This window comes from Natator depressus, chromosome 1, assembly GCF_965152275.1.
Source record: "Natator depressus isolate rNatDep1 chromosome 1, rNatDep2.hap1, whole genome shotgun sequence".
NCBI classification, from domain to species: Eukaryota; Metazoa; Chordata; order Testudines; family Cheloniidae; genus Natator; species Natator depressus.
The window spans coordinates 119,924,405-119,949,538 of record NC_134234.1 but is presented as its reverse complement, the minus strand read 5'-3'; the positions used below and the strand labels follow the sequence as shown (position 1 = coordinate 119,949,538).

The window sequence follows — 25,134 nt, the reverse complement described above, 5'->3', positions numbered from 1 at the left end:
TTACACGTTTTGCATTGCAACTAAACTCCAGAAGGAGAAGGGTCTGGTACAGTTATGTTCCTTAGTCTATGCTATGGGCAGGGAAGTGGAACCCCTCCTTAAATCGTTCGCCTTTGAAGAGGAAAGCCACACTTTGATGCTGGCTGTGCTTGATGACCTCCATGTAATGTGGCTGATGAGTGAGCCCGTTTCTACCAGCATGTCCAAAAACCTGGGGAGTCTGTGGAATTGTTTATAAGAGGCTTGTATGACATGGTAGAAAACTGATATTGAAGACAAAATGGAAGAGCACATGAGAGACAGAGTACTGACTGGCATTTTAGACAAGGGACTGACAGAGAAACTGCAAATGAGGGAAGATTCAACCCTTCACACAGTAGTAGAAATAGCAAGATAATTGGAGACTATTAAAAATCCAAATAGAGGTCAGTGGCCACCAGAAAGAAACCTAGAGGAAGTAACTTACAAACAGAATCACAATAGGAGATAGAGAACGGCTGCAAAAAGCAACTGTAATCAATCCTCAAAGGCAATGTGGGGTGAGCCCTAGGCAAAATATAAACACTTTTCAGACTAGCTGCACAAAATGTGGGAAAGATCACAATACAAGAGGTGATTGTTTAAATAAAGGAGGCAAATGCTGTAAATGCACAAAAATTGGCAATTTCATTTAGCCAGAGAGAAAGAGCTAAACTGACTCCATTCATTACACCATTTGAGACATTTTGCTTTCAAAGATTGCATTTCAGGATTACTAGTGTTCCTGAAAATTTCCCAAGAAAGATGGCAAAGCTATTAGAGAACATAAATGGGGTCGTCCTTTTTAGGGACAACACATCAATGGAAGAACATAACAAAATCTTCAGTGAAGTCCTGACCTAAACCACTGAGTCCTGACTCAAGCTAAATAAAGAAAAGTGTGTTTTCCAAAGTTAATTTTTGGGCCAGTTAATAAACAAAGATGGAATTAGTCCTATCCCCGAGAAAGTAAAAGTAATTAGAGAACTGAATGCACCAACAAACGTACCAGAACTGAGACACATACTGGAGATGGTAAACTATCATGGTTGATAGCTGCAAGACTTTTCTACAGTGACAAAACCACTGAATGAACAACTAAGGTCCAATACTTCCTGACTCTGGGGCCCAAATCAGGAGACTGCCTTCCAAAGGGCAAAGAAATTATCTTTAGAACTGAGGTAGTTAAATTCTACAATGGTCAGTGCAGGTATCAGTAGCTATGGCCTCGGTGGTGCGTTATTGCATCTACATGGATCTGAATGGAAGCCAATTGCATTCTGCCCTCATACACTTACAGAAGAAGAAAAATTATATGCATAGAATGAAAAGGAGTGCCTGGCAAGTGAATGTGCATGTGAGAACTTTTTACAGATACATGTGTGCGAGGAGACTCGAATAACAACACCTATACCAGACAGACCCTGGAAAAGGCTAACACCAGATTTGTGCGAATTTAGAGGACATCATTAGTTGTAGTGGATTATTTTTCTAGATATATTGAAATAATATATTTGAAAGATACAACAAATTGTAGTGTTATCAAGAAATAACAAGCACATTCGCCAATTTTGGTACATCAGAACAACTAGTGACAGACAACACACCACAACTAAACTTCAGTCATTCCAAACCAAATGTGGTTTTGAACTGATCGCTAGCAGCCCACATTACCCACAAGCAAATGGAGAGTCTGAGAGGGCTGTACAGATATCCAAGAAAATATTGAAGCAGGAAGATCCATTCCTTGCTCTACTGAGCAACAAGTCACTACTGTTAGTAGCTACTGGCTATAGCCCTACCCAGCTCCTGATGGGAAGGCAACTCAGGACTGTTCCAACCCTGGAAAACAATCTAGCCCCAGAGTGGCCAGACCTGAAAAAAGTAGCCAAATCAGATCAACAAGCAGAAAAAGCTTATGAACACTTTTATAACTGATGACAGGTTTCAGAGTAGCAGCCGTGTTAGTCTGTATCGGCAAAAAGAACAGGAGGACTTGTGGCACCTTAGAGACTAACAAATTTATTTGAGCATAAGCTTTTGTGAGCTACAGCTCACTTCATCGGATGCACTCATAGAATTGCCCGTTTGTGTCAAAGTGGATAGAGTAGAAGGATGGAGAACTCCAGCTGTTGTAAAGGAAAAGAATACCTCGCCCTGATTATACAGTATTGAGACAGACCATGGAGAGGTCAACAGAAACCGTCAACATCATCAGTTTGTTCTAGAGGATGAACAATCCACTGAATAAACTCTACAAAGTGCAGGTGTGGAATTAGGAGAAAAAGATTCACCTATTCCAGACTTGCCAGAGACAACCCTTGTAAATAGAAGTCAGCCTAGCCACCAAGTGTTACTCATTCTGGCCATATAGTTGAAAAAAAACAGTATGATTTAGAGATGAGTGACAGACAGATGTATGTTGAGAAAAGTAAGTTTGAAAAAAAAAGTTTTAGAAATTGTTAAAATGCAGAAAAGAAAAAATAAAGAGGCAGAGCTGATGGAAAGTTTAAACTGTATTACAATGTTTAGTCACTAGGTGGCACTGTGTGAAGACTATAGCTGCACGTCTTTACTAAATGTTGGCGCCAGTCTTCTTTTAAAATTAATTAATTATTTTTTAAAATTTTTTTATTTTATTTTTAAGTTGTTACTGGTGTCTATTTTGCCTCTGTGTGACAATCCTGACATAGATCAAGCTGGATCCTTCTCATTTTGGCACACAAGACTCCAAATTCCACCATCTACACAGAGAATACATACAGCTGCTCTGACTGCACCAATACATTCTAGATCTCTTTGCATCCATCCCTGTGCCATCCCTGGGACCTATCAGATCCTGCTGATATTTGGACTCAAGACCCCACAATGCACTGCCAAAACAGACAGTCCATAGCTCCTCTCCTAATATGCCAGACAAATCTAGAACCTGACCAGTCCTGGCACAAGACTGCTGCAAAAACCTGTATAGGGCACCTGAATCCAGGCAATTTTTGGCCTCCCAAAGTACAAATCCCTCTACCCAAATATAGATTATTGTTGACCTCCTACTCCATCAGAAAAACCAAGATCCTGACACACTCTGGTGCGCAATTTCAACAACCACATCCTACAATTCGATCCAGCTAATATTTGCTCCACACTTACAACTTTACCCTCCAAATAGAGGACAAGTAGAGCCACTCTTATTCTAGTATAGATTGGTTTAATCATGTGATAAAACTGCTGAATTCTGCCAGATCCTGGCATTTTTGGCCATGCCCCCAAAATGTATTTTCTTCAGAGACAAGTGCAGCATAGACCTTTACCACTTGAGCTAAAGGTCTAACTACAGATATTATATTTGGTAGCATGCAATGATTGTTATCCTCTGCAGACCAGCTCTAAAGGAGGATGCATAACACAGTGAAGCTATCTTACACGTGCATGTATGGCCATATTTTACAGACAGCACAGCTGAGTAGTTAGAATAGGCAGATTATTTGTGAGACACAGTGTGGTTAATTGTCTATGGTTTTGCTAATATAGCTATACTGGTATGTTATGCTGCCAAAATGGTCTTACTGTGGGTACAGTTTATATCAGCAAAACTGTGCTTTGCACCAGTATAATTCATTCCAGCCCCTCTGTGCAAAATAAGCTGTACCAGCAAAAGGACAGTTTTGCTGGTGCAACTGTATCTACCAAAGGGACTTCTACCAGCACACCTATGTCAGTCAGGGCTCACACCTCTTCACACACCTGACCAACAGAACTATGCGGCAAAACTGTGTTGTGCAGACCAAGCCTGAGATGTGGACCTGCCATATCAGAGATCTGGCATCTAACCCCAATTTGTGTAAGCTCGCAGTGTGGTATGAGGCTGTGAGGGTACAATAGTTCCGGCTACCTGTGACTGCTGATACTATTCTGAGGTGTAAAGGCTGCCTCTGTCTCTAATGGTCCCCGTGCGGAAGTGGTTACAGTAGCTGGGAGAAGCCAGCAGAGTCTGGAGGAAGAGCAGTGGGGAAACTGCCACACTGCTGCCCCCAGTGTAGAAAGACTCTTCACCTTGTTGGGGCAGGAGAAGAGCGGTGCAATTTAAGAAGCCTGCCTGGCTCCTCCTCATGCAGCTGCCCATCTAGTGCTGTTTTCTGCTCCTATAAACACTCTCTAAGACCACTGTGATGTACTCTACACGTGGCAACCCTTTAGAGCCACCCAGTGATTGAAACTGATGCTGAATGTGGTGACTTGCCTGGTAAGCAGAGTAGCTCTCTTTGAGCACATACAATAGGTGCTCCCTGATCTGCACTGGCTGCTTATGGCTTTCCAGATAAATTCAAGCTCTTCACTTTGACCTATAAACCCCTAAAAAGCTCAGGACCCATCTACCTGAAAGAGTGTCTCAACCCTTGTGCCCAGGGAAGGGCTCTCTTCTGGCTTCTCACTTTCTTGTGAAAAGGGTCCTGGAAGAGTGCTGGGGAGAGGGGCTGGGAGAAGGTCTGCTGTAAAATGAGGTAGCATATCCCTATAACTGGATAATTTCCTATACACATTGATTTGTGATAATCCCACACCTGGTATGCAGGACTTTTTGGTGCTCTACACCTGGCTGCATTTTTTTTTAAATTACAAATTACAAAACCCAAAGTACTTGTTTTCATTTGAAAGGCCAGTCATGGCTGATTCACACCCTACCTGTCATTTCTTACATAGTATTGAGACACTGGTCCCCCCATGTCCACTCCACCAAAGATGCCAGTTTTGCCCATTGTTCAGTTTTCCAATAAGTACCTCTGCACTTTCTCCCATGCTGCCTGTAAAGGTGTGGGTTATCCCCACATGCCCCTTGTGGTCCAGTTTGGCACTGCAAGTATGCCCCACCTTCATTTCTCGAGACGGGGGTAGCAGTCAGTTCCCTTTCCCAGCTTGAGGGCATTGGGGTGGGGGGCAGCTGTTGGCTTCGTACTGTCCCTTAAAGGGACAGTACACTCTTTCGCACTGCTCTTACACATGGAGGAAGCTTCCCATGAAATTTGCATTTTCTCAGCAGCCACAATGCCTGCAAAAAACTCAACTGGGGATGGAGGGAAGCTGATGCTCTGTGACCACTACTTATTATGCTGACTGGTATTGTCTCATTGTTACCTTGTGCTCATCCCAGCCATTTATTGTATCCACCTGTTGGCTCTAGCATTATACTTAGAGTGAAATTCTGGCCACACTGAAGTCAATGGCAAAACTCCCATTGACTTCAGTAGGGCCAGGATTTCCCTCTAAGACTTAAGCTCTTTGGGACAGGAACTGTTTTTTTGTTACATGGTTGTACAGAGCCTATAACAGTGGGATGCCATTCTCAACATCAATAATCATAAGAAATAATTAATAATAAAGAATAAATGGAGCTGCTGCATTTTTTCTGTACTTAGCTGGTAGAATTTTTGGTCTTAAAGCTGATATAGCTGGATCCAAGTGCTGGCTATGTGATTTTGTGCTGCAACTGTTCAACGTTGCAGAGGGTCTACATCAGTGGTTCCCAAACATTTTAGTAAGGCAACCAAACAACTGCATTTTGTATTTTTTTACGACCCATCCAGGATCCAAATTTAATGGGGGAGGGCAAAATCATAGGCCAGTGTCCTCCTCCACCGCCACCTCCTCACCCTGCTGAGAGGCTTCTGACCATCCGCAGCAGCATCCTCTACCCTGGCACCACAACCCTACTCCCAGAGAGGTGCAGAGGGAATGCCCCAAGGTGTGGGGGTCTGGTATTTGAAGAGTTTGCTCTGCACTCATCCCACAGTGATGACTCCTTTCTTGCAGGGCTGGGCCTAACTCCCTGCTCTGGGAGTTGCAACCTGGCACACAAGGTCACAGCATCACTCTGTCCTGATGGAGGGGCGGCTGGGACATATTTGAGTGAGTGGCATTGCGACCTGCCCATTTGGTGTCAGTGCCACTCAGGTTTGACCTATGCCATCCCTTGCAGTACCACTCAGGTATGGCCTGACCACTCCACTGTCATGGGAGAGGAGCAGCCAGGTCAAACTTGAGTGGCACTGTGACCCTGTGTACCAGGTCACAACACCCAAAGGGGGGTTGCTAGGCCCAGTCCCATGAGACAGAAGCTACTTGTGCAGTGTTAAGTGCTGGGCAGGCTAACTCTCCAACTCCCCTGCCCCGGGCTTCTCCTCCACACCGATCCCATGACCCATTTACATCCTTCCCACGATGCAGCCCATCCTTTAGGAGACATTGGCTAAGATTTTTTGATGGATTAGAAGTTGCTACATTTAAAAAAAATCATTTAGATAATAGAATTTTGGAGAAAGAATATGGCTAAAAATTGGCAGGCTCCAGTGGGATCCAGACCAATGTTCCCTCTAATTTTTGACAGGCCGTGTGCATAAAAAATTTCTTCTGTGCAGATTTTTGTGCTTCTGTGCAAATGTTTGTGCACGTGGTGTTTAGCCGTGTGCGTGGGGTTTAGGCTCTGTGTGTGCGTGCACACGCGCACAGCTTAGAGGGAACAGTGATCCAGACATCAGATACATGTTTTTCATATGCTATTAGTCTGGATACATCAAGGGCCCTTTTACCAGTGGTAGAATGGTGGCTACACTTGTAGGCTGAGGCCTGGGGTGAAAAGAAAATGGCAGGTTCTGGCAGAATCCAGGTATGTTAGATCTGTGTTATTGTGTCGTTGTTGCACCAGACCACACGTGCCTCAGGATACACCAGGGTCTGTAATTTTTTGGTACAGGTAGAGCAGCTGGCTGTGTTCTGTATTTAGATATTGGAATTTGGGGCAGGAGTGCAAAAATTGGCAAAATCCAGCACAATCTATGTTTTGGGTCTGGGTTTTTGTAGTGCTGTGGTGCTGCAATGTGCAAAAATCCAAGATCTTTGGTGCAACAGAAGTGGCTGGACTTGTTCTCTCTTTATTTGTTTATTTGCAGGAATATTTCGATACATACAAGTGGCTGGCTGTGTTCTTTATGTAGGAAGTGGAAGTACTGGGGCTTTGTTCTGGTTTTTTGCAACACTGTTACATGGGGAATTTTTTTGTGGCAGCCCTGTTCTCTGTGTAGCCAGTAGAATTTGGGGGCTTGAGTGCCAAGATTAGGAGGATCAGGTTTTTTGCAGCATGCCAGTGCTAAAATGTGCCAGATTCCAAGATTTTTTTGGTGCAATCTAACTAGCAGAGTATGTTTTTCTTCAGGCAGAACGTGGGGAGCTGAGTGCAAAAATCAGTAGGATCCAGTAAGACTGGACTATTTAGAAAAGCTGGACGTGCACAAGTCCATGGGGCCGGACGAGCTGCATCCGAGAGTGCTAAAGGAATTGGCGGATGTGATTGCAGAGCCATTGGCCATTATCTTTGAAAACTCGTGGCGAACGGGGGAAGTCCCAGATGACTGGAAAAAGGCTAATGTAGTGCCAATCTTTAAAAAAGGGAAGAAGGAGGATCCTGGGAACTACAGGCCAGTCAGCCTCACCTCAGTCCCCGGAAAAATCATGGAGCAGGTCCTCAAGGAATCAATCCTGAAGCACTTACACGAGAGGAAAGTGATCAGGAACAGTCAGCATGGATTCACCAAGGGTAGGTCATGCCTGACTAATCTAATCGCCTTCTATGATGAGATTACTGATTCTGTGGATGAAGGGAAAGCAGTGGATGTATTGTTTTTTGACTTTAGCAAAGCTTTTGACACGGTCTCCCATAGTATTCTTGTCAGCAAGTTAAAGAAGTATGGGCTGGATGAATGCACTATAAGGTGGGTAGAAAGTTGGCTAGATTGTCGGGCTCAACAGGTAGTGATCAATGGCTCCATGTCTAGTTGGCAGCCGGTGTCAAGTGGAGTGCCCCAGGGGTCGGTCCTGGGGCCGATTTTGTTCAATATCTTCATAAATGATCTGGAGGATGGCGTGATTTGCACTCTCAGCAAATTTGCGGATGATACTAAACTGGGAGGAGTGGTAGATACGCTGGAGGGCAGGGATAGGATACAGAGGGACCTAGACAAATTGGAGGATTGGGCCAAAAGAAACCTGATGCGGTTCAATAAGGATAAGTGCAGGGTCCTGCACTTAGGACGGAAGAACCCAATGCACCGCTACAGACTAGGGACCGAATGGGTAGGCAGCAGTTCTGCGGAAAAGGACCTAGGGGTGACAGTGGACGAGAAGCTGGATATGAGTCAGCAGTGTGCCCTTGTTGCCAAGAAGGCCAATGGCATTTTGGGATGTATAAGTAGGGGCATAGTGAGCAGATCAAGGGACGTGATCGTTCCCCTCTATTCGACATTGGTGAGGCTTCATCTGGAGTACTGTGTCCAGTTTTGGGCCTCACACTACAAGAAGGATGTGGATAAATTGGAGAGAGTCCAGCGAAGGGAAACAAAAATGATTAGGGGTCTGGAACACATGACTTATGAGGAGAGGCTGAGGGAACTGGGAATGTTTAGTCTACAGAAGAGAAGAATGAGGGGGGATTTGATAGCTGCTTTCAACTACCTGAGAGGTGGTTCCAGAGATGATGGTTCTAGACTATTCTCAGTGGTAGAAGAGGACAGAACAAGGAGTAATGGTCTCAAGTTGCAGTGGGGGAGGTTTAGGTTGGATATTAGGAAAAACTTTTTCACTAGGAGGGTGGTGAAACACTGGAATGCATTACCTAGGGAGGTGGTAGAATCTCCTTCCTTGGAAGTTTTTAAGGTCAGGCTTGACAAAGCCCTGGCTGGGATGATTTGATTGGGGATTGGTCCTGCTTTGAGCAGGGGGTTGGACTAGATGACCTCCTGAGGTCCCTTCCAACCCTGATATTCTATGATTCTATGATTCTATGGTGCAGATCCAGATTTTACCTCTTTCTAAAAGGCATCCGCTTGAAGCGATAGCATAAAGGGTGTGTAAAATTTTTATATACCCAAACATTTCCCCCCATGCAATTGGAGGGGTTGTGCAGTTTGACATGTGGTCCAAAATATATCCAAAGGATCCAAACTGTTGGATTTGTGCAATATTCTTCCGTCTTCCGCTCCCTCCCCACAACCCCACCCCCCACATTCAACAGTTCTGTACAAAGGAGAAATGTCTTAAACATCCGATCACAAGTAACCCTGATTACCAGCCTACTGTGAGCTTGATGAAGTACAGAAAAGCCATCACTGACTGATGCTTTCCCTGTGTAAAATCGGATTTTTGTATTTTGCTAATCCCTGGTTACAATCTGTGTCCTGCTCTTTGCGATCCACCCTGCAATCAGAATCCAGCCTGCCCAGATGCAACCTGGGACATTAAAAAAATTCTTGACGTTGGAAAACCGTAATTTATTAGCCTAAATCTTAGGGAGGGGAGGGGATTTCTGGGCACAAACTTTTTGATCCCTCCGAGGATTCTGCTGTTTCCTTAGGTTGAGGCGTCCAAGGTGCCTTCCACGGTAAAGCGGAGACGTGAAAGTGGCCCAGAGCTGATACCTTGGAGTGTCCACTGCCTGCTTTGGATTTTTCATTTCTCCCGGGATCAGGGCGAGTTTCTAGGAGATGTCCCCATACATCCTCTGGATCTTTTTCTTGGTAGTTTTGAAGGCAAGAGGGGAGCTGCCATTCATTGCAGAAAACAATGCAGCTATGATGGTGAACTGGTAAGGAAACATGTCTTTGTTCTTTAATGAGAGGCAGCTTGCTTTCCCCAGGGGGCTCTTTGCTATTAGGGGAACGACTGTGATTCTTTCTACATGCACATCCTGGCTGCTGATTCTCTTGGCTTATTTAGCAACTGTTTTATGGATATTGGAGGGGTTGGGAATGATTGGAGCATAATTTTGGAGGAAAGCGGAGCATAACTTTGCTTTGTGGTTGTCTTGTACTATGCAAGGTTGCCCTAGCTTTAGGATTGTTTGGAGAGTAAACAACAAGCCCAGTTGGGCTCAGAGTGGATCCCACCTTCCACAGGGCTGTTTGTTTGTTTGTTTGTTTGTTTGTTTGTTTAATTTTGAATAGAGAGCTTAAGCACCTTCATTCCTTAATGCTACCAACCTTTGTGATTGTGTGTGTGTGTGTGGGTGAGAGAGGTTGGGGATAAGGGGGTTGTGTGCATGGTAAAGTGCCCTAAATATCCCTTCCAAGGATAGCACAGGTTACCAATCTGGTTTACACCTTCTCCTCAGGGTCTCAAATTAGACCTCAGAGCCTGTCATTTATAGCCAGTGATAGGAGGTGCCAGGTCCTCACAATAAATATGTCTCAGTGCTTTACTAGTGTTAATTTCTGCCAGAGCATTGTTCAAATCTGCATTCTAAAAGCCCCCTGTGAATGAAGCCACGGGGGGAGGGGATGGCTTTGTTTAAAGACAGGATATTTTTGGTTCCAATCATAGGAGCCCTTAGACTCTACTCCATTAATTCTCTCAAGACAAGTATATTATATAACCTGTTAAAGCCTCTGTGCTGTGGAACCCATGTAACTGTCAGGGCTGGTCTGGCTTCACCCTCCCAGGTATCCCCCACCCCCATCTAAGCACAGGGCTGCCCTGACATGGAAGCCTTAAGCAGGAGGCGAGGGAGGGAAGGGGGGGGCCTCACGTGGGTGGCTGGGCTGGGATTAAAGCTTCTTTGTCTCTCTAATGCTGCCACATCTGGTGCCTCCACTTACAGTTATGGAGGAAATGGGAATCCTTGGGGTTAGCACCTCCTCTCTGGCCACGTGGTACCCAGGACACGCAGCAAAGCTCAGCAACAGCTGCCACCTTCCCTCTTCCCCCTCCCCCAAACAGTTTCATCAAGCAAATCACTATAAACCTAGAATTGGTACAGATCTAATGGGTGGGCAGTGTTTGCCTCCTGGCGCTGTTCCTCCAGCAGGGAAATAAGCCAGAAATAGTGCTGCGATTTCAGCAAATACAGCAGGACCTCGGAGTGACGAACACCTCGGGAACTGAGGTTGTTCATAGCTCTGAAATATGCGCTGTTTGTAACTCTGAACAAAACATTATAGTTGTTCTTTCAAAAGTTTACAAAAGTTTGCAGCTGAACACTGACTTAATACAGCTTTGAAACTTTACTATGCAGAAGAAAAATGTTGCTTTCCTTTATATTTTTAGTAGTTTATGTTTAACACAGCACTGTACTGAATTTTTGTTGTTGTTGTTGTTGTTTTGGCCTCTCCTATTGCCTAATGGTGTACTTCTGGTTCCAAATGAGGTGTGCGGTTGACTGGTCAGTTTGTAGCTCTGGTGTTGGTAACTCTGAGGTGCTACTGTACAGTTGCCAAGACGTGATATGCATCTCCCTAGTGCCCACACCAAAGACCCAAGAACCTGTATGCATCTCCCACTGCATCTCTTTTTCCTGTTAGCAACTGGTGGTGGAAAGATGCATTCTACCACACCGGTGGTGGAAAGATGCATTCTACCACACCTGTACTGGTACTGATGTTTTCAGTTCCTACAGTCTGTCCCATCAGATGATACTGGTTAAGTCGTGAACCATCTTCTGCAACCACCACAGATGTAGCGGTGCTATTAGTCCAGACGTAGACCACTTCGGAATTGGGGTAAGCATCTGTTAATGGAAATAAAGATGACAGGTTAAAACAGAGATTAATTTCCTAGTGGACTCTTAAATTATACAAAGAACAGGAGTACTTGTGGCACCTTAGAGACTAACAAATTTATTTGAGCATAAGCTTTCGTGAGCTTCAGCTCACTTCATCGGATGCATTCAGTGGAAAGATGAAGTGAGCTGTAGCTCACGAAAACTTATGCTCAGATAAATTTGTTAGTCTCTAAGTCTAAGGCACAAGTATTCCTGTTCTTTTTGCGGATACAGACTAACACAGCTGCTACTCTGAAACCTTAAATTATATAGTTTTGGGAAGGAGAAGGGGAAAAAGAGAGGAGTGACAGAGGTTAAGAGAAACAAATAGAGATGATATAACTATGTTCCCATATGTCCGGCTCACAAAGTATTAGGTTGAAGCCTTCTGACATAACAGATGTGTGGGATGGTTTGTAAAAGGCTGGAACATTGGAGTTACAAATATAATCCTTTCAGCCCATTTGATTTCAGGGAGATTTTGGCTGGAAGAGTGAAATGTGCATGGGGGTGTGCTGGCTGGTGTATATGCCTGGCTGGGGTTGGTGAGAGTGTGTGCACATGTGGGAGGGGGAGGCTGATGTGTCTGCATGTGTGGAGAGGGTTGAATTGTGCGCGTGCAAGTGTGTGTTTTATGTGAGTTCTCGCTGCCTACTATTTTTTAGCTGGAGGCCCTAGGAATCAAAGGCAGTGGCAGAGTTGCCAAGTCACATGAACTTATTGTGAGTCTCACAATATTTACTATTTTTCTTCAAGCCTCAGTGCCTGGATCATGTTACTCTACGAGAACCTCAGCTTTCACATTTTAAAAAAAGTTTCAAGCCCCTGTGGTTGCAAAGGAAAGCTTGAAAACAACAGCCCTATAGTCTTAAAAAGCAGGAGGCAAATTTTTTAAAAAGCTGTGTTTTTTTAAGAAAATCTCTTTATTTTGGGGGTGCCTGCTTTATGATTTTTGAATGTTTAGCGGTGGCAATGAGGTTGCAAGGAGCCAGAGACTGTTTTACCAAATCCTCTGGAAAAACTAATGACCAGGACATCAATTTCCTTGCAAAGAGAGCGCAAAATGCAGGTGTGGCAGACATGGAAATGCTTTGTAATAATGTAAGAATAGGGTCTGTGCAGGGTTGCAGCACAATAGCTTCTCAGATTTAAGAACATCCAAGCACACAGTTGAAAGATAACAGGGAAAACAGGTGGTGTTAGCTTCAAGGATCCTGTATCCCATCTTCAACAAGTTTCAAGCCTTGTTTTTCTAAAGCTGGTAGCCTGTCTTGGAAAGCAGGGACTCAGAGAAGGACTTAGGGATCATTGTTCACAATCACCTGAGCATGAGCTCTCCGTGCAATAGTGTGGCAAAAAGGGGAATATCATATAGAAGTAGGGAAGGGATCTAGACTCATACACAGCATTGGTGAGACTGCTACTGGAATACTATATCCCATTCTGGGGTCCACACTTCAAGAATATGGGCTAGCAGCTTGCTCCATCCACTCCACACATCAGCCTGGTATGGCAGTGCCTCCGGGAACGGTGCACCCTACTCTTGTTTAGAGGGAGGCAGTGTAGCCTAGTAGACAGAGCACTGGACTGGGACTGAGGAGATCTGGGTTCTATTTCCAGATCTGTCACTGGCCTGTGGGGTGACCTTATGCAAGTCACTTCACCTCGCTCATTTCCCCATCAGTAAAATGGGGATAATGATAGTGACCTCCTTTGTGAAGTGCCTGGAGATCTAGTGATGGGAAAAGTGCTATATAAGAGCTAGGTGGTTTTATTATTATTATTATTATGGTTGTGGAAATACTACAGAGAGTTCAAAGAAGGGCTGTAAGAATGGTCCAGGGCCTAGAAAACAAGGCTTCTAATGTGAGGCTTAAGGAGCTGAACTCATTGAAGAGAAGGTTGAAAAGTGTTTTGATCACTGTGCACAGGTACTCACACATGGACAATGATCTGAGAGTGGGGGATTTTCAGCTTTGCTGAGAAGGGCCTAACAAGATTTTGTCTGGAAGTTAAAGTTAGACAAATTCAACCTTGAAATAACGCATGATTTCCTAGTGGTGAGGGTAATTAAATACTGAAACAGCTTACCAGGGGCGGGGCTGGACTCATCATCCCTTGGAGTCTTTAAGACATGACCTATTCCGTAACACATACTTTCATCTGGCTTCTGGGTGAAGTTCTGCAGCCTCTGTCAGCGGGAGGCAGAGGGGAGATCAGGCTGGGTGGTCTTGGTGGGTCCCTTGTGGCCTTGGAAGCTCTGGTTCTATGAATTCCCCCTTCCTCCATGGAACATGGGGAGAATAGGAGTGCCTCTATTGCCCTCAACATGCTCAGAACACTTTCAGCTTTGCACTAAGACAATGAATATAACCAAATCTCATGTTTCAGGGTTTCAAGGGTCAGGAAGGATTATGTTCCCCCAGTGCACAATTGGCCAGATGAGTTCTGGGTTTGTTTGGGTTTTATTTTCCACCTTCCTCTGAAGCACCAGAGATTGGCCACAGCTGGAGATGGGAAACCAGACAGGGCAGATGAGTGCTCTGTGGTGGTATAGAGAATCCTCCTTCTTAGATGCCTGGCTCACCCGACTTGCTCACATGCTCAGGATCAAGCTCATCAGATTTGGGTCAGAAAGAAATTTTCCCATAGGTCATATTGGCAAAGACCTTGGGGCGTTTTGACTTCCTCTGCAGCATGGACCATGGTTCACCTGCTGCGATAATCTAGACGAGTGGTTCCCAAACTTGTTCCACCGCTTGTGCAGGGAAAGCCCCTGGTGGGCCGGGCCGATTTGTTTACCTGCTGAGTCTGCAGGTTTGGCTGATCGTGGTTCCCAGTGGCTGCGGTTCGCTGCTCCAGGCCAATGGGAGCTGCTGGAAGCAGTGGCCAGTACGTCCCTCAGCCCGCGCCACTTCCAGCAGCTCCCATTTGTCTGGAGCAGCGAACCGTGGCGACTGGGAGCTGCAATCGGCTGAACCTGTGGACGTGGCAGGTAAACAAACCGGCCCAGCCCAACAGGGGCTTTCCCTGCGCAAGCGGTGGAACAAGTCTGGGAACCACTGATCTAGACATTTCTCACCTAATCAATTCCCTGCCATTGCTGGGGCCTTGGGCACTGGTTACATCCTGTTCTCTGCATCTGGCATACAACAGTTTAGTCTAACTAAATTCTGAACTTAATATAGAGTATCTGGGTGAAATGGAATGGCTTGTGATATAAAACAAGTCATACTAAGTGATCTAGTGGTGGCCTTAAACTCTATGACAGGTTTCAGAGTAACAGCCGTGTTAGTCTGTATTCGCAAAAAGAAAAGGAGTACTTGTGGCACCTTAGAGACTAACCAATTTATTTGAGCATGAGCTTTCGTGAGCTACAGCTCACTTCATCGGATGCATACTGTGGAAATTGCAGAAGACATTATTATATACACAGACACCATGAACCAATACCTCCTCCCACCCCACTCTCCTGCTGGTAGGGGCGGAGGGTGAGAAAACCTGGATTTGTGCTGGAAATGGCCCATCTTGATGATCACTTTAGATAAGCTATTACCAGCAGGAGAGTGGGGTGGGAGGAGGTATTGGTTCATGGTGTCTGTGTATATAATAATGTCTTCTGCAATTTCCACAGTATGCATCCGATGAAGTGAGCTTGTAGCTCACGAAAGCTCATGCTCAAATAAATTGGTTAGTCTCTAAGGTGCCACAAGTACTCCTTTCCTTAAACTCTATGAAACTATGAAATCAAAAAGGACGCTGAAGAGTTAAAAAAACATTCTCAGGAGAAGAAAGGGGGTCAGCTGTTAAAAGCTTCTCAACTGACTCAGATTAGTGTGACCAGGTATCCAGTTTTCAACCCGAACACTCATTCGAAAAGGGACCCTGGCAGCTCCAGTCAGCACCGCTGACCGGGCCATTAAACGTCCAGTTGGCAGTGCTTCAGGGCTAAGGCAAGCTAGTGCCTACCTGTCCTGGCTCTGTGCTGTGCCCTGGAAGTGGCCATCAGGTCCAGCTCCTAGGTCGGGAACCACGGCCAATGAGAGCTGTGGGGGTGGTGCCTGCAGGCGAGAGTAGCGACGCATGCAGAGCTGTCTGCCGTGCCTCTGCCTAGGAGCTGGACCAACTGCTGCCACTTCTGGGCCACAGCGTGGGTCACGGTGCCAGGACAGGCAGGAAGCCTGCCTTAGCCCTCCTGCTGTGCTGCTGACCAAACCCTGAGCCCCAACCCCCTGCCCCAGTCTTAAGTCCCCACAAACCCAGAGCCCCCTCCTACATCCCAAACCCACCCCCAGAGCCTGCACCTCCAGATGGAGCCCTCACCCCCCCTGCACCCCAACCCCCTGCCTCAATCTGCACCCCCTCCCATGCCCTGAACCCCTCTGCCCCACTCCCCATCCTGGAGCTCCAATCTGCACCCCAAACCCCTCATTCCTTGTCTAACCCCAGAGCCTGGACCCCCAGAATGAGCCCTCATCCCCTCTGCACCCCAGCCCCCTGCCTCAAACTGCACCCCCTCCCACACCCTGAACCCCTCATCCCCAGCCCCACCCTAGAGCCCGCACCCCCAGCTGGAGCCCGTACCCATGCCCCAGCCCAGAGCCCCTTCCCGCACCCTGAACCCCTCATTTCTGGCCCCACCCCAGAGCCTGCACCTCCAGTTAGAACCCCCTCCTGCACCCCAATCCCTTGCCCCAGCCCAGTGAAAGTTGGTGAGGGTGGGAGAGAGCGAGCCACCGAGGAAAGGGGAATGTAGTGAGCAGGGGGGTAGGGCATTGGGGAAGGGGTGGGGCAGGGGGGTGGCCTCAGGGTAGGGGCAGGGCTATGGTGTTCGGTTTTGTAGGATTAGAAAGTTGGCAATCCTAACTCAGATAGCGCCTCCGTGGAAGGAGTTTGAAGGAGCTGGCAACTCTTGGGGAAAGGCAGGCCTGCTACGAACTCCTTTAGTATTATTTTAAAATCTATTTTCTCTTAAATGCTTTTTGTTTCAATAAATGATACTTTGCTTTAAGATGGCAGTCTGGTCACTGGCTACCACTGTCATTGCTCCTGGAAGGAACAGAATTGTCAGGCCTGCTGAGGTAAAGACAGTGGATGTACATCAGACTGCAGCTTGGGCCAGCTCTGAGAGTGGAGGAATCATATGTCTCCATCCTGACAGAGGTGATATCTCCAGGCCTAGGACCTGAGTGGGGCAGGGGTCAGGTTGCCAACCCTCCAGGATTGTCCTGGAGTCTCCAGGAAATAAAGATTGCTTTTTAATTAAAGATTGTGTCATTTGATGAAACCTCTAGCAATACAGGGTCCACTTGATGAGCCCAGAGGTGCTGTTAGTCAGGGAACTATGATAGCAGATCAGCAGAAATTTTATGCAAAAGTCTTGTGTTCTTAAATACAGATGGCTGCTCTTTGGTGCAAAGCAGCAAAGAGGAAGCTGCAGTGTGCTGGAGGCTTTCCAAGCTCTTAACAGCTTTGTTAAGACATTGCCACCAAACTAAATAAAGGTTTGGGTGATTTCCTGACCTCCAGAGAAATCACTCCCTCTATAAATACTGCTAAATCATCCCTATTATGGATGATTTTACCTGGGAGCTCACAAAAAATATACGAAGGTCAAACTTTTCTTTTCTTTTTCACCTTTGCAATGCCCCAAACTACTCAAAGTGTCAAGGCTTGCTTTTTTTTTTTTTTAGTAAAAAGGCCTAGGGTAATTTATCTCACTACCTCTTCCCTACAAAATTTTTATTCCCTTCCTCCACTTCAGTTTACCCACTCTGTTCTATGCTATCAACACACTCAGTATCAGTTTTCAGGAAAAACAAAATACAAACCAAAAGTGAAATCCCTGCAAGCTGCATGGAAACTTTTTAAAGACGCCATAATAGAGGCTCAATGTAAATGGATAGCCTTAATTTAAAAAAACAGAGAGAACCAAAAAAGTGCCACCATGGCTAAACAACAAAGTAAAAGAAGCAGTGAGAGACAAAAAGGCATCATTTAAAAAGTGCAAGTTAAATCTTAGTGAGGAAAATAGAAAGGAGCATAAGCTCTGGCAAGGAAGTGTAAAAATATATTTAGAAAGGCCAAAAAAGAATTTGAAGAACAGCTAGCCGAAGACTCAAAAAGTAACAGCAAAAATTTTTTTTTAGTACATCAGAAGCAGGAAGTCTTGTAAACAACCAGTGGGGCTACTGGACAATTGAGATGCTAAAGGAGCAGTCAAGGACAATAAGGCTATTGCAGAGAAACTAAATGAATTCTTTGCATCGGTCTTCACAGCTGAGGATGTGAAGGAGATCCCCAAACCTGAGCCATTCTTTTTAGGTAACAAATCTGAGGAACTGTATCAGATTGAGGTATCATTAGAGGAGATTTTGAAACAAATTGATAAATTAAACAGTAATAAGTCACCAGGACCAGATGGTATTCACCCAAGAGTTCTGAAGGAACTCAAATGTGAAATTGCAGAACTACTAACTGGTTTGTAACCTATCATTTAAATCACCTTCTGTACCAAATGACTGGAGGATAGCTAATGCGATGCCAATTTTTAAAAAGGGTTAGTGGTGATCCCAGCAATTACAGGCCTCTAAGTCTGACTTCAGTACTGGGCAAACTGGTTGAAACTATAGTAAAGCACAGACTTGTCAGACATACATATTAGCATAATTTGTTGTGGAAGAGTCAACATGTTTTTTGTAAAGGGAAATCATGACTCACAAATCTACTAGAATTTTTTGAGAGGTCAACAAGCCTGTGGACAAGGGTGATCCAGTGGATATAGTGTACTTAGATTTTCAGAAGGCCTTTGACAAGGTTCCTCACCAAAGGCTCTTAAGCAAAGTAAGTTGTCATGGGATAAGAGGGAAGGTCCTCTCCTCGATCGGGAACTAGTTAAAAGCTAGGAAACAAAGGGTAGGAATAAATGGTCAGTTTTCAGAATGGAGAGAGGTAAATAGTGGTGTCCCCCAGGGGTCTGTACTGGGACCAGTACTATTCAACATATTCATTAACAATCTGGAAAAAGGGGTAAATGGTGAGGTGGTAAAATTTGCAGATGATACAAAACCACTCAAGATAGTTAAGTCCAAAGCAGACCATGAAGAGCTACAGAGGGATCTCACAAAACTGGGTGACTGGGCAACAAAATGGCAGATGAAATTCAATGTTGATAAATGCAAAGTAATGGACACTAGAAAACATAATCCCAACTATCCATATAAAATGATGGGGCCTAAATTAGCTGTTACAACTCAAGAGAGATCTTGGAGTCATTGTGGATAGTTCTCTGAAAACATCCACTCAATGTGCAGTGGCCGTCAAAAAAGCAAACACAATGTTGGGAATCTTTAAGAAATGGATAGATTATAAAACAGAAAATATCATATTGCCTCTGTATAAATCCATGGTTCCCCACATCTTGAATATGGTATGCAGATGTGGTTGCTCCATCTCAAAAAAGATATACTGGAATTGGAAAAGATATAGAAAAGGGCAACAAAACTGATTAGGCGTACAGAACAACTTCCTTATGAGAAGAGATTAATAAAATTGGGATTTTTCATCTTGGAAAAGAGATGACTAAGGGGGGATATGGTAGAGGTCTATAAAATCATGACTGGTGTGGAGAAAGTAAATAAGGAAGTGTTATCTACGCCTCATAACACAAGAACTAGGTGTCTCCAAAAGAAATTAATAGGCAGCAGGTTTAAAACAAACAAAAGGAAGTATTTCTTCACACAATGCACAGTCAACCTGTGGAACTCTTTGCCAGAGAATATTATGAAGGCCAGTACTATAACGGGGTTCAAAACGGAGCTAGATAGATTCATGGAGGGTAGGTCCATCAATGGCTATTAGCTAGGATGGGCAGGGATGGTGTCCCTAGCCTTTGTTTGCCAGAACCTTTGGTCTGACCCAGTATGCCGTTCTTTTGTTCTTATGTAGATGCAGTGACTGCTTGAATCTGTGAGCAGTCTATAAGAAATAGCTCTGAGAGGTGTGAAATACCTCATGCATCCCAATGAGCCATCAACACTGTTGATGATATCACTTCTGGTCATTTTAGCAGACACATCCAGTTAATATGTGCTTGTCCCACAATCATAGATTGCCTCCCACTCTTTCGTAGGTGCCAGAAACTCCAATTACCCCCACCCAACTGGCATAACCTCTGACCTCCTCCTTGACAATGTATGCAATGCAATTATTTAGTGTCAGATTGAAAAGTGGTGGTGTGGGATAGCCTAGAATAAAATCAATGGAATATCAAGATAAGGCAGGTGATAACATACTGATTAGCATAATGAATTCCACAACAATCTGTTTTTCTATTTAAAATAAGGTTCCATAAGGTTTCCAATCTGCTCTGCCAGAGTGCCACAGAACTTAAACCCATCTTGTGTGTGGTTATGAGAAAGCCTTTCTATTTGAGAGATAAATGATTGATCTTGGTCCAGCCTCTTCCATGCTTTCTCCTCCGCCCCAGGAAAATGGGGCAGAGTAGAGTAAGGTGGACAATTTTTGTTAACACTCTGTCAGGATATCACTGATGGTGAAGTGAAGTGAAAGAGAGGCTGGGAAACTTGAGGGAGGTGCATGTGTATCTGCAGACAAAATGTGGCACATATGATGGCCCAAAATGTGTCTCGTTTCATTCAAAGCAGATTCAGATACAAGGCCAATAAACCACTTGGGAATATGCAACATTTATCTCAATTTAGGAAATTTTCTTTCTCTCAGAACTCAGATGATTAATTTGCTATTCTTTAGCAGAATATTTCTGATTTCCTAAAGTAGGAAACCCTGTTTGAATCTTCCCTGCTCCTCATCTAAGCACACACTACCAACAAAAAAGAAAGAAGGTAGAGTTTGGGACAATAACATAAAAACAGAGAAGTGTTTGAAACTATTGAAAGCTTAAAAAATGAGTGAGTGCTAACTGATGGATGCTTCTAATGAGCATTTTATAAAAGGCTCGAGAATATTCTGGCTTATCATCTACCAAACAATGAAGTGAAATAATTTCTACTGGTAACTCCTGGCCAATGAGCCATGCCTTAGTTTTTCAAAACTAATAAACACTCCAAGAAATTCAAAAACAATGGAGTTCTCCTCTCTTTTTGTCTCTTAATGTGGATGGCAAGAGTCTTATAAAAGGCCAAACACACTCATTCATTTCCATGAGTAGAGGGGAGCATCCACAGCCTTGTGAAGGTAGGACAGTGTTTCTAACTCTCATGGGTTTTTGTGTGTGCAACAGGATGTTGGCTGGGGCTAGAGCCTATCTGGCAATGACACAAGAAGCTCTAGCCCTCTTGTGAATTTCAGCACCTCCCCCCCCACCCTTTGATGGGCTGCCTGCCCCACTTGCCTGCTTCCTGGGATAGAGCAGCCAATCAGGGCTGCTGCAGGAAGTAGGCAGAGCTCTCTCCCCATCCCCTCAGGAGCCCCACACCATTTTCACAGGAGGTGATGGAGGAGGAGGGAGCTAAAAAGCCCAGCAGTTTAGGGTGACTCCACTCCTCCCCTGCAATACTTGGCCTGGGCTTGGGCACGGGGAGTGGGAGTGAAGAGCACTGAGAGCTGCCCCCCCCCTCCAGCCTCAAAGAGGGAGAGGGGACCCTCCTGGAGCACTCCCCCCATCCTGGGGTTGAGGGAGGGTTTGAAGAGCGCAGGAGGAGCAGAGGTGAGACAGGGGCAGAACTGATGTGGGGGCAGAATTGATCGGGGGCTGGGCAGATGTAGGTGTGGGAGGATGGGCAGAACTGATGCAGGGGCTGGGGGGACAGGATTGATTTGGAGGTGTGGGGGAGGGAGAATTATTTGCTGGGCAAGGGGTGGACAGATGTGGAGACAGAAGCGCCTTCAGTGTGGACCAAAATCACCTTTCCTAGTGCATTTGGGTGTGATGGCAACACTCATTGTCACAAACACACACACTGGGGAGGGGCAGGGGGAGTTCAAAAATCAAACAGACCCAAAACCCCACTATAATATTTTTTAAAAGTCTTATGATTGGGGGCAGGGGGAATCTCATTATTTTGGGGGTCTGACTCATGATATTTGAACCTCGGGGGGTTATGAATAATGCTATAAGAAAGTATGAGAAAGTGTCTGTAACAAGGCAAAGCACTAGCCTGAAAAGGCTAAAAGAATCCCTGCCTATCACATAAGGAATATGTATATAAGGAAGTGGAAGCTCAGCCCTAAAGCGTGAGTGTGTCCTGTTTTTCCTGGCTGGTACAGGCAAAGGAAAAGCCTTTGGCACAGTAGCCAGTATTAGTTAGTGGAGATGCTTTATTTTATTTATGTTTTTCATGGTCAAACAAATAAATTGTGACCTGAGGCCAGGCCTTAAAAGGACACGGGTGTGGCATTTGCTTCCCCTCCCACGCTGGTGAAACAGCCCACCAGTTTACAACGCCAGCTCCCCAGCATGTTCCTTGGAGCCACTTTCTATGTGCTCTGAGGATTGGGATCTGCTGGTGGGGTTGTCTGCTTGCCACAGTATTGTCCCTCCTACTCAGCTGTTAATGAGTGAGTGATATTCTAATCTAGTCAGCGTTATCTACCCACTCTCCCTACCACCTACTCCGAACCTCATCTGATAGATGGGAAATTGCTGGAAAGTAAGTCCATGGGAGCATGACTCCTGCTAGAGCCATGGTGTTATAGAAGGTGGGAAAGGGAAAACAGGAAGCAGTGCAGAGACGCAGGGTATCCCTGGGCTACAGTGGCTCTCCTAAGATCAATGGGCTGAACCACGCCTGTGTGTTGGCTGTGGATAGGTATTCTCAACAGTACAGTCACTTGGGAAATACAGGTTTCAGAGTGGTAGCCGTGTTAGTCTGTATCAGCAAAAAGAATGAGGAGTACTTGTGGCACCTTAGAGACTAACAAATTTATTTGCGCATAAGCTTTCATGGGCTAAAACCCACTTCATCGGATGCATGCAGTGGAAAATACAATAGGAAGATATATATACTCACACCTTGTCAACTGTTGGAAATGGGCCATCCTGATTATCACTACAAAAGGTTTTTTTCTCCTGCTGATAACTCACCTTAATTAATCACTCTTGTTATAGTGTGTATGGCAACACCCATTTTTCATGTTCTCTGTGTATATATATCTTCCTACTGTATTTTCCACTGCATCCGATGAAGTGGGTTTTAGTCCATGAAAGCTTATGCTCAAATAAATGTGTTAGTCTCTAAGGTGCCACAAGTACTCCTGTTCTTTTTGGAAAATACAGACTCAAGTCCAAACTTTTAGAGTTTCATGGCCCCTGCACTTAAAATACCCAGATGAGAATGATTTAGGCCAAACCTGCAAGTCAGTGGGAGTTTTGTGTATGTGGATCATTTGCAGGATCTGACCTTAAATCAACACCCAATTAAAAATAATAATTACCTGTACAGCTCACCCATGACAGTTATGTTTTATACCCAGGTGATAAGATATAAAATAATTTAAGAAGAATTTTGCATAATTTATGGAAAGCTAAAGATCTATTGGATCCAGTAGCTGCTGTATTGCTAGATGCTACCAAATTCTAAAGTGTGGTATAAAATATCCCACAAATCTGGACTAAATTTGGCCTTAAATTTAGTAAAAAAATTACTCTCAAACCACTAATAACTGGTTGAAGAAATAAAGAAAGATGTTCCAAAGAAAGCTACTTTCACTCTTCTATTTTGTTTGTTTTGTCTGTCTAGCTACATTCTCATACTGTGTTTAGCACTATGGTATATAGATTACACCATGGTACCATTAGAGTGCTTAATCTTGGAACTGCTGCTAATCCCTATCCCTACTGTAGAGATCCCAGGCCCATTAATTAGTAAAGATGATCATAAATGATCAGATTACACAGATGGGATTATTTTAATTATAAAGGATTTTATCTGTCATGCAATCCAAAATATTTGAATTTTGATGTCTTTTTTTTGGTAAGATTTGGGGATATAATTTTAAAGGTTGAAATATTTGCCTTATGGAATTGGGCTTCACTTGTTTTTAGAATATGGAATTTGAACTGTACAGACCAAAAATAAATTTCACTTAGACATAAGTTAAACATGGTGTTAAGAAATTTTGTTAAGGCCAATCTGGGTTCTGTTAATCAGAGAGCCAAGAGATAGACTTAACAGAGCGTCTGAACCTTACTCTTCTTTGTCAATTTGTGCTTTAAAAAGGGTAATGACACCCCAGTTAATTGATCTGTTTTTTGTGTTGCTTATGCATGTCTCCTGACTTACTTAGAAGAGATTGTTAAAATAGAATTGCTGAGTTCCAGGTTTATTGTCTTTTGAAAACTTCTGTACCAAATATATTTGTTTGCATCTAAAAAGATGCTGTTACTAACTGATGAAAACTCAGCCTAGGGTCCAGGAATCAAACTGTGCTCTTCCTGGTTTGTGCATCAACACTGGTTATAAATAAGGAATCTGTACTTGGTAGTGCCTGTGCAACCGAGGGCAAAATTTAGCTCTGCAATTGAAACTTTTACTTAAAATTTTTGTTGCTCATATGTGAGCCAGAATACAAGCCAGCTCACACTTCACTAAGTGCTAAAAGGAGAAAGAAAAGTAGTAACAACGCAGTTTTGTATAAAAACTCAGCAGATGTGGTACTGAATACAGACAGAGCAGGTCTGTTGGGGAGAAGCTGCATTGTTTCATACAGTCAGTTTTCAAAATAGAACTGTAATTTAACCAGTGTGAAAAAAAATTATATCCACATAGCTATGGAATGATAGCCTAAAATGAATATTTTTAAACAGTATGCTGATTTACAAAACAGGATCTTCACATTGACTCTAGTGGGAATTGTGGATTCACAAGGGGGTTGAAATTATTTAAATTCAAATTGATCATTTGGCCTTTAAACTAACATAGGGTCTGGATAAATAATTTAAATTGAGCATGGTGATTTGAATAGCGAAGTGACATGCAGGGGAGAGGCTAGGGACTAAAAAGTGGAAAAAGCCCATCGTGAGACTTTTCTGGATGGTGTGATGTAAGCTGTACAGGATGCTGAAACTAATCTTGCGAGCAAATTCTTAGCCATGTGTTTGTCCATGAGAAACAAGAATGGGGGCAGCACATGATTACAAAATGGGCATTTTCTGATTTCAAGCCTACTAAAAGGATCGTAATTTTTGTCCTTCCCAAAATTAAAAGAAAAATATGGCTCTATACTAAAGGCAATATTTTCTAGCTAAAAAGAATTTTCTTAGATTCTAGCCTTCTCTTTCCACAGGAGACAGAACAGGACATTTTAAAATGTGTCAGACAGACCTCATGAGGCTTCATTACTAAGCAACAGTAAGATACTACAGTGATTGGAACTATAAAAAAACCTTAAAATAGACAGCTAGAAATGGCTATATATCAGATTGTGATGTGCAAGCCATCATAGTCAAGGTTGGAATGGGAATATGAAGTAATTTTTTCTTACTCTGAAAAGAAATGGAGCTATTTACTGTCCTCAGATTATAAGATATTTAGATATGCGAGATTGATGTTGATTCT

General features: G+C 44.1%; 1 protein-coding gene across 10 annotated transcripts in view; it reads right to left on the bottom strand.

Moving 5' to 3' along the window:
• The window catches only part of GABRA5 (gamma-aminobutyric acid type A receptor subunit alpha5), an 80,647-nt gene that overhangs the window by 6,184 nt on the left and 49,329 nt on the right, over positions 1 to 25,134 (bottom strand). For all 10 annotated transcript variants that reach the window (XM_074965564.1, XM_074965544.1, XM_074965514.1 and 7 more), the window contains one exon: positions 11,420 to 11,563. In XM_074965564.1, the coding sequence (XP_074821665.1) occupies positions 11,420 to 11,563 (144 nt within the window). The remainder of the gene's footprint in view (positions 1 to 11,419; positions 11,564 to 25,134) is intronic.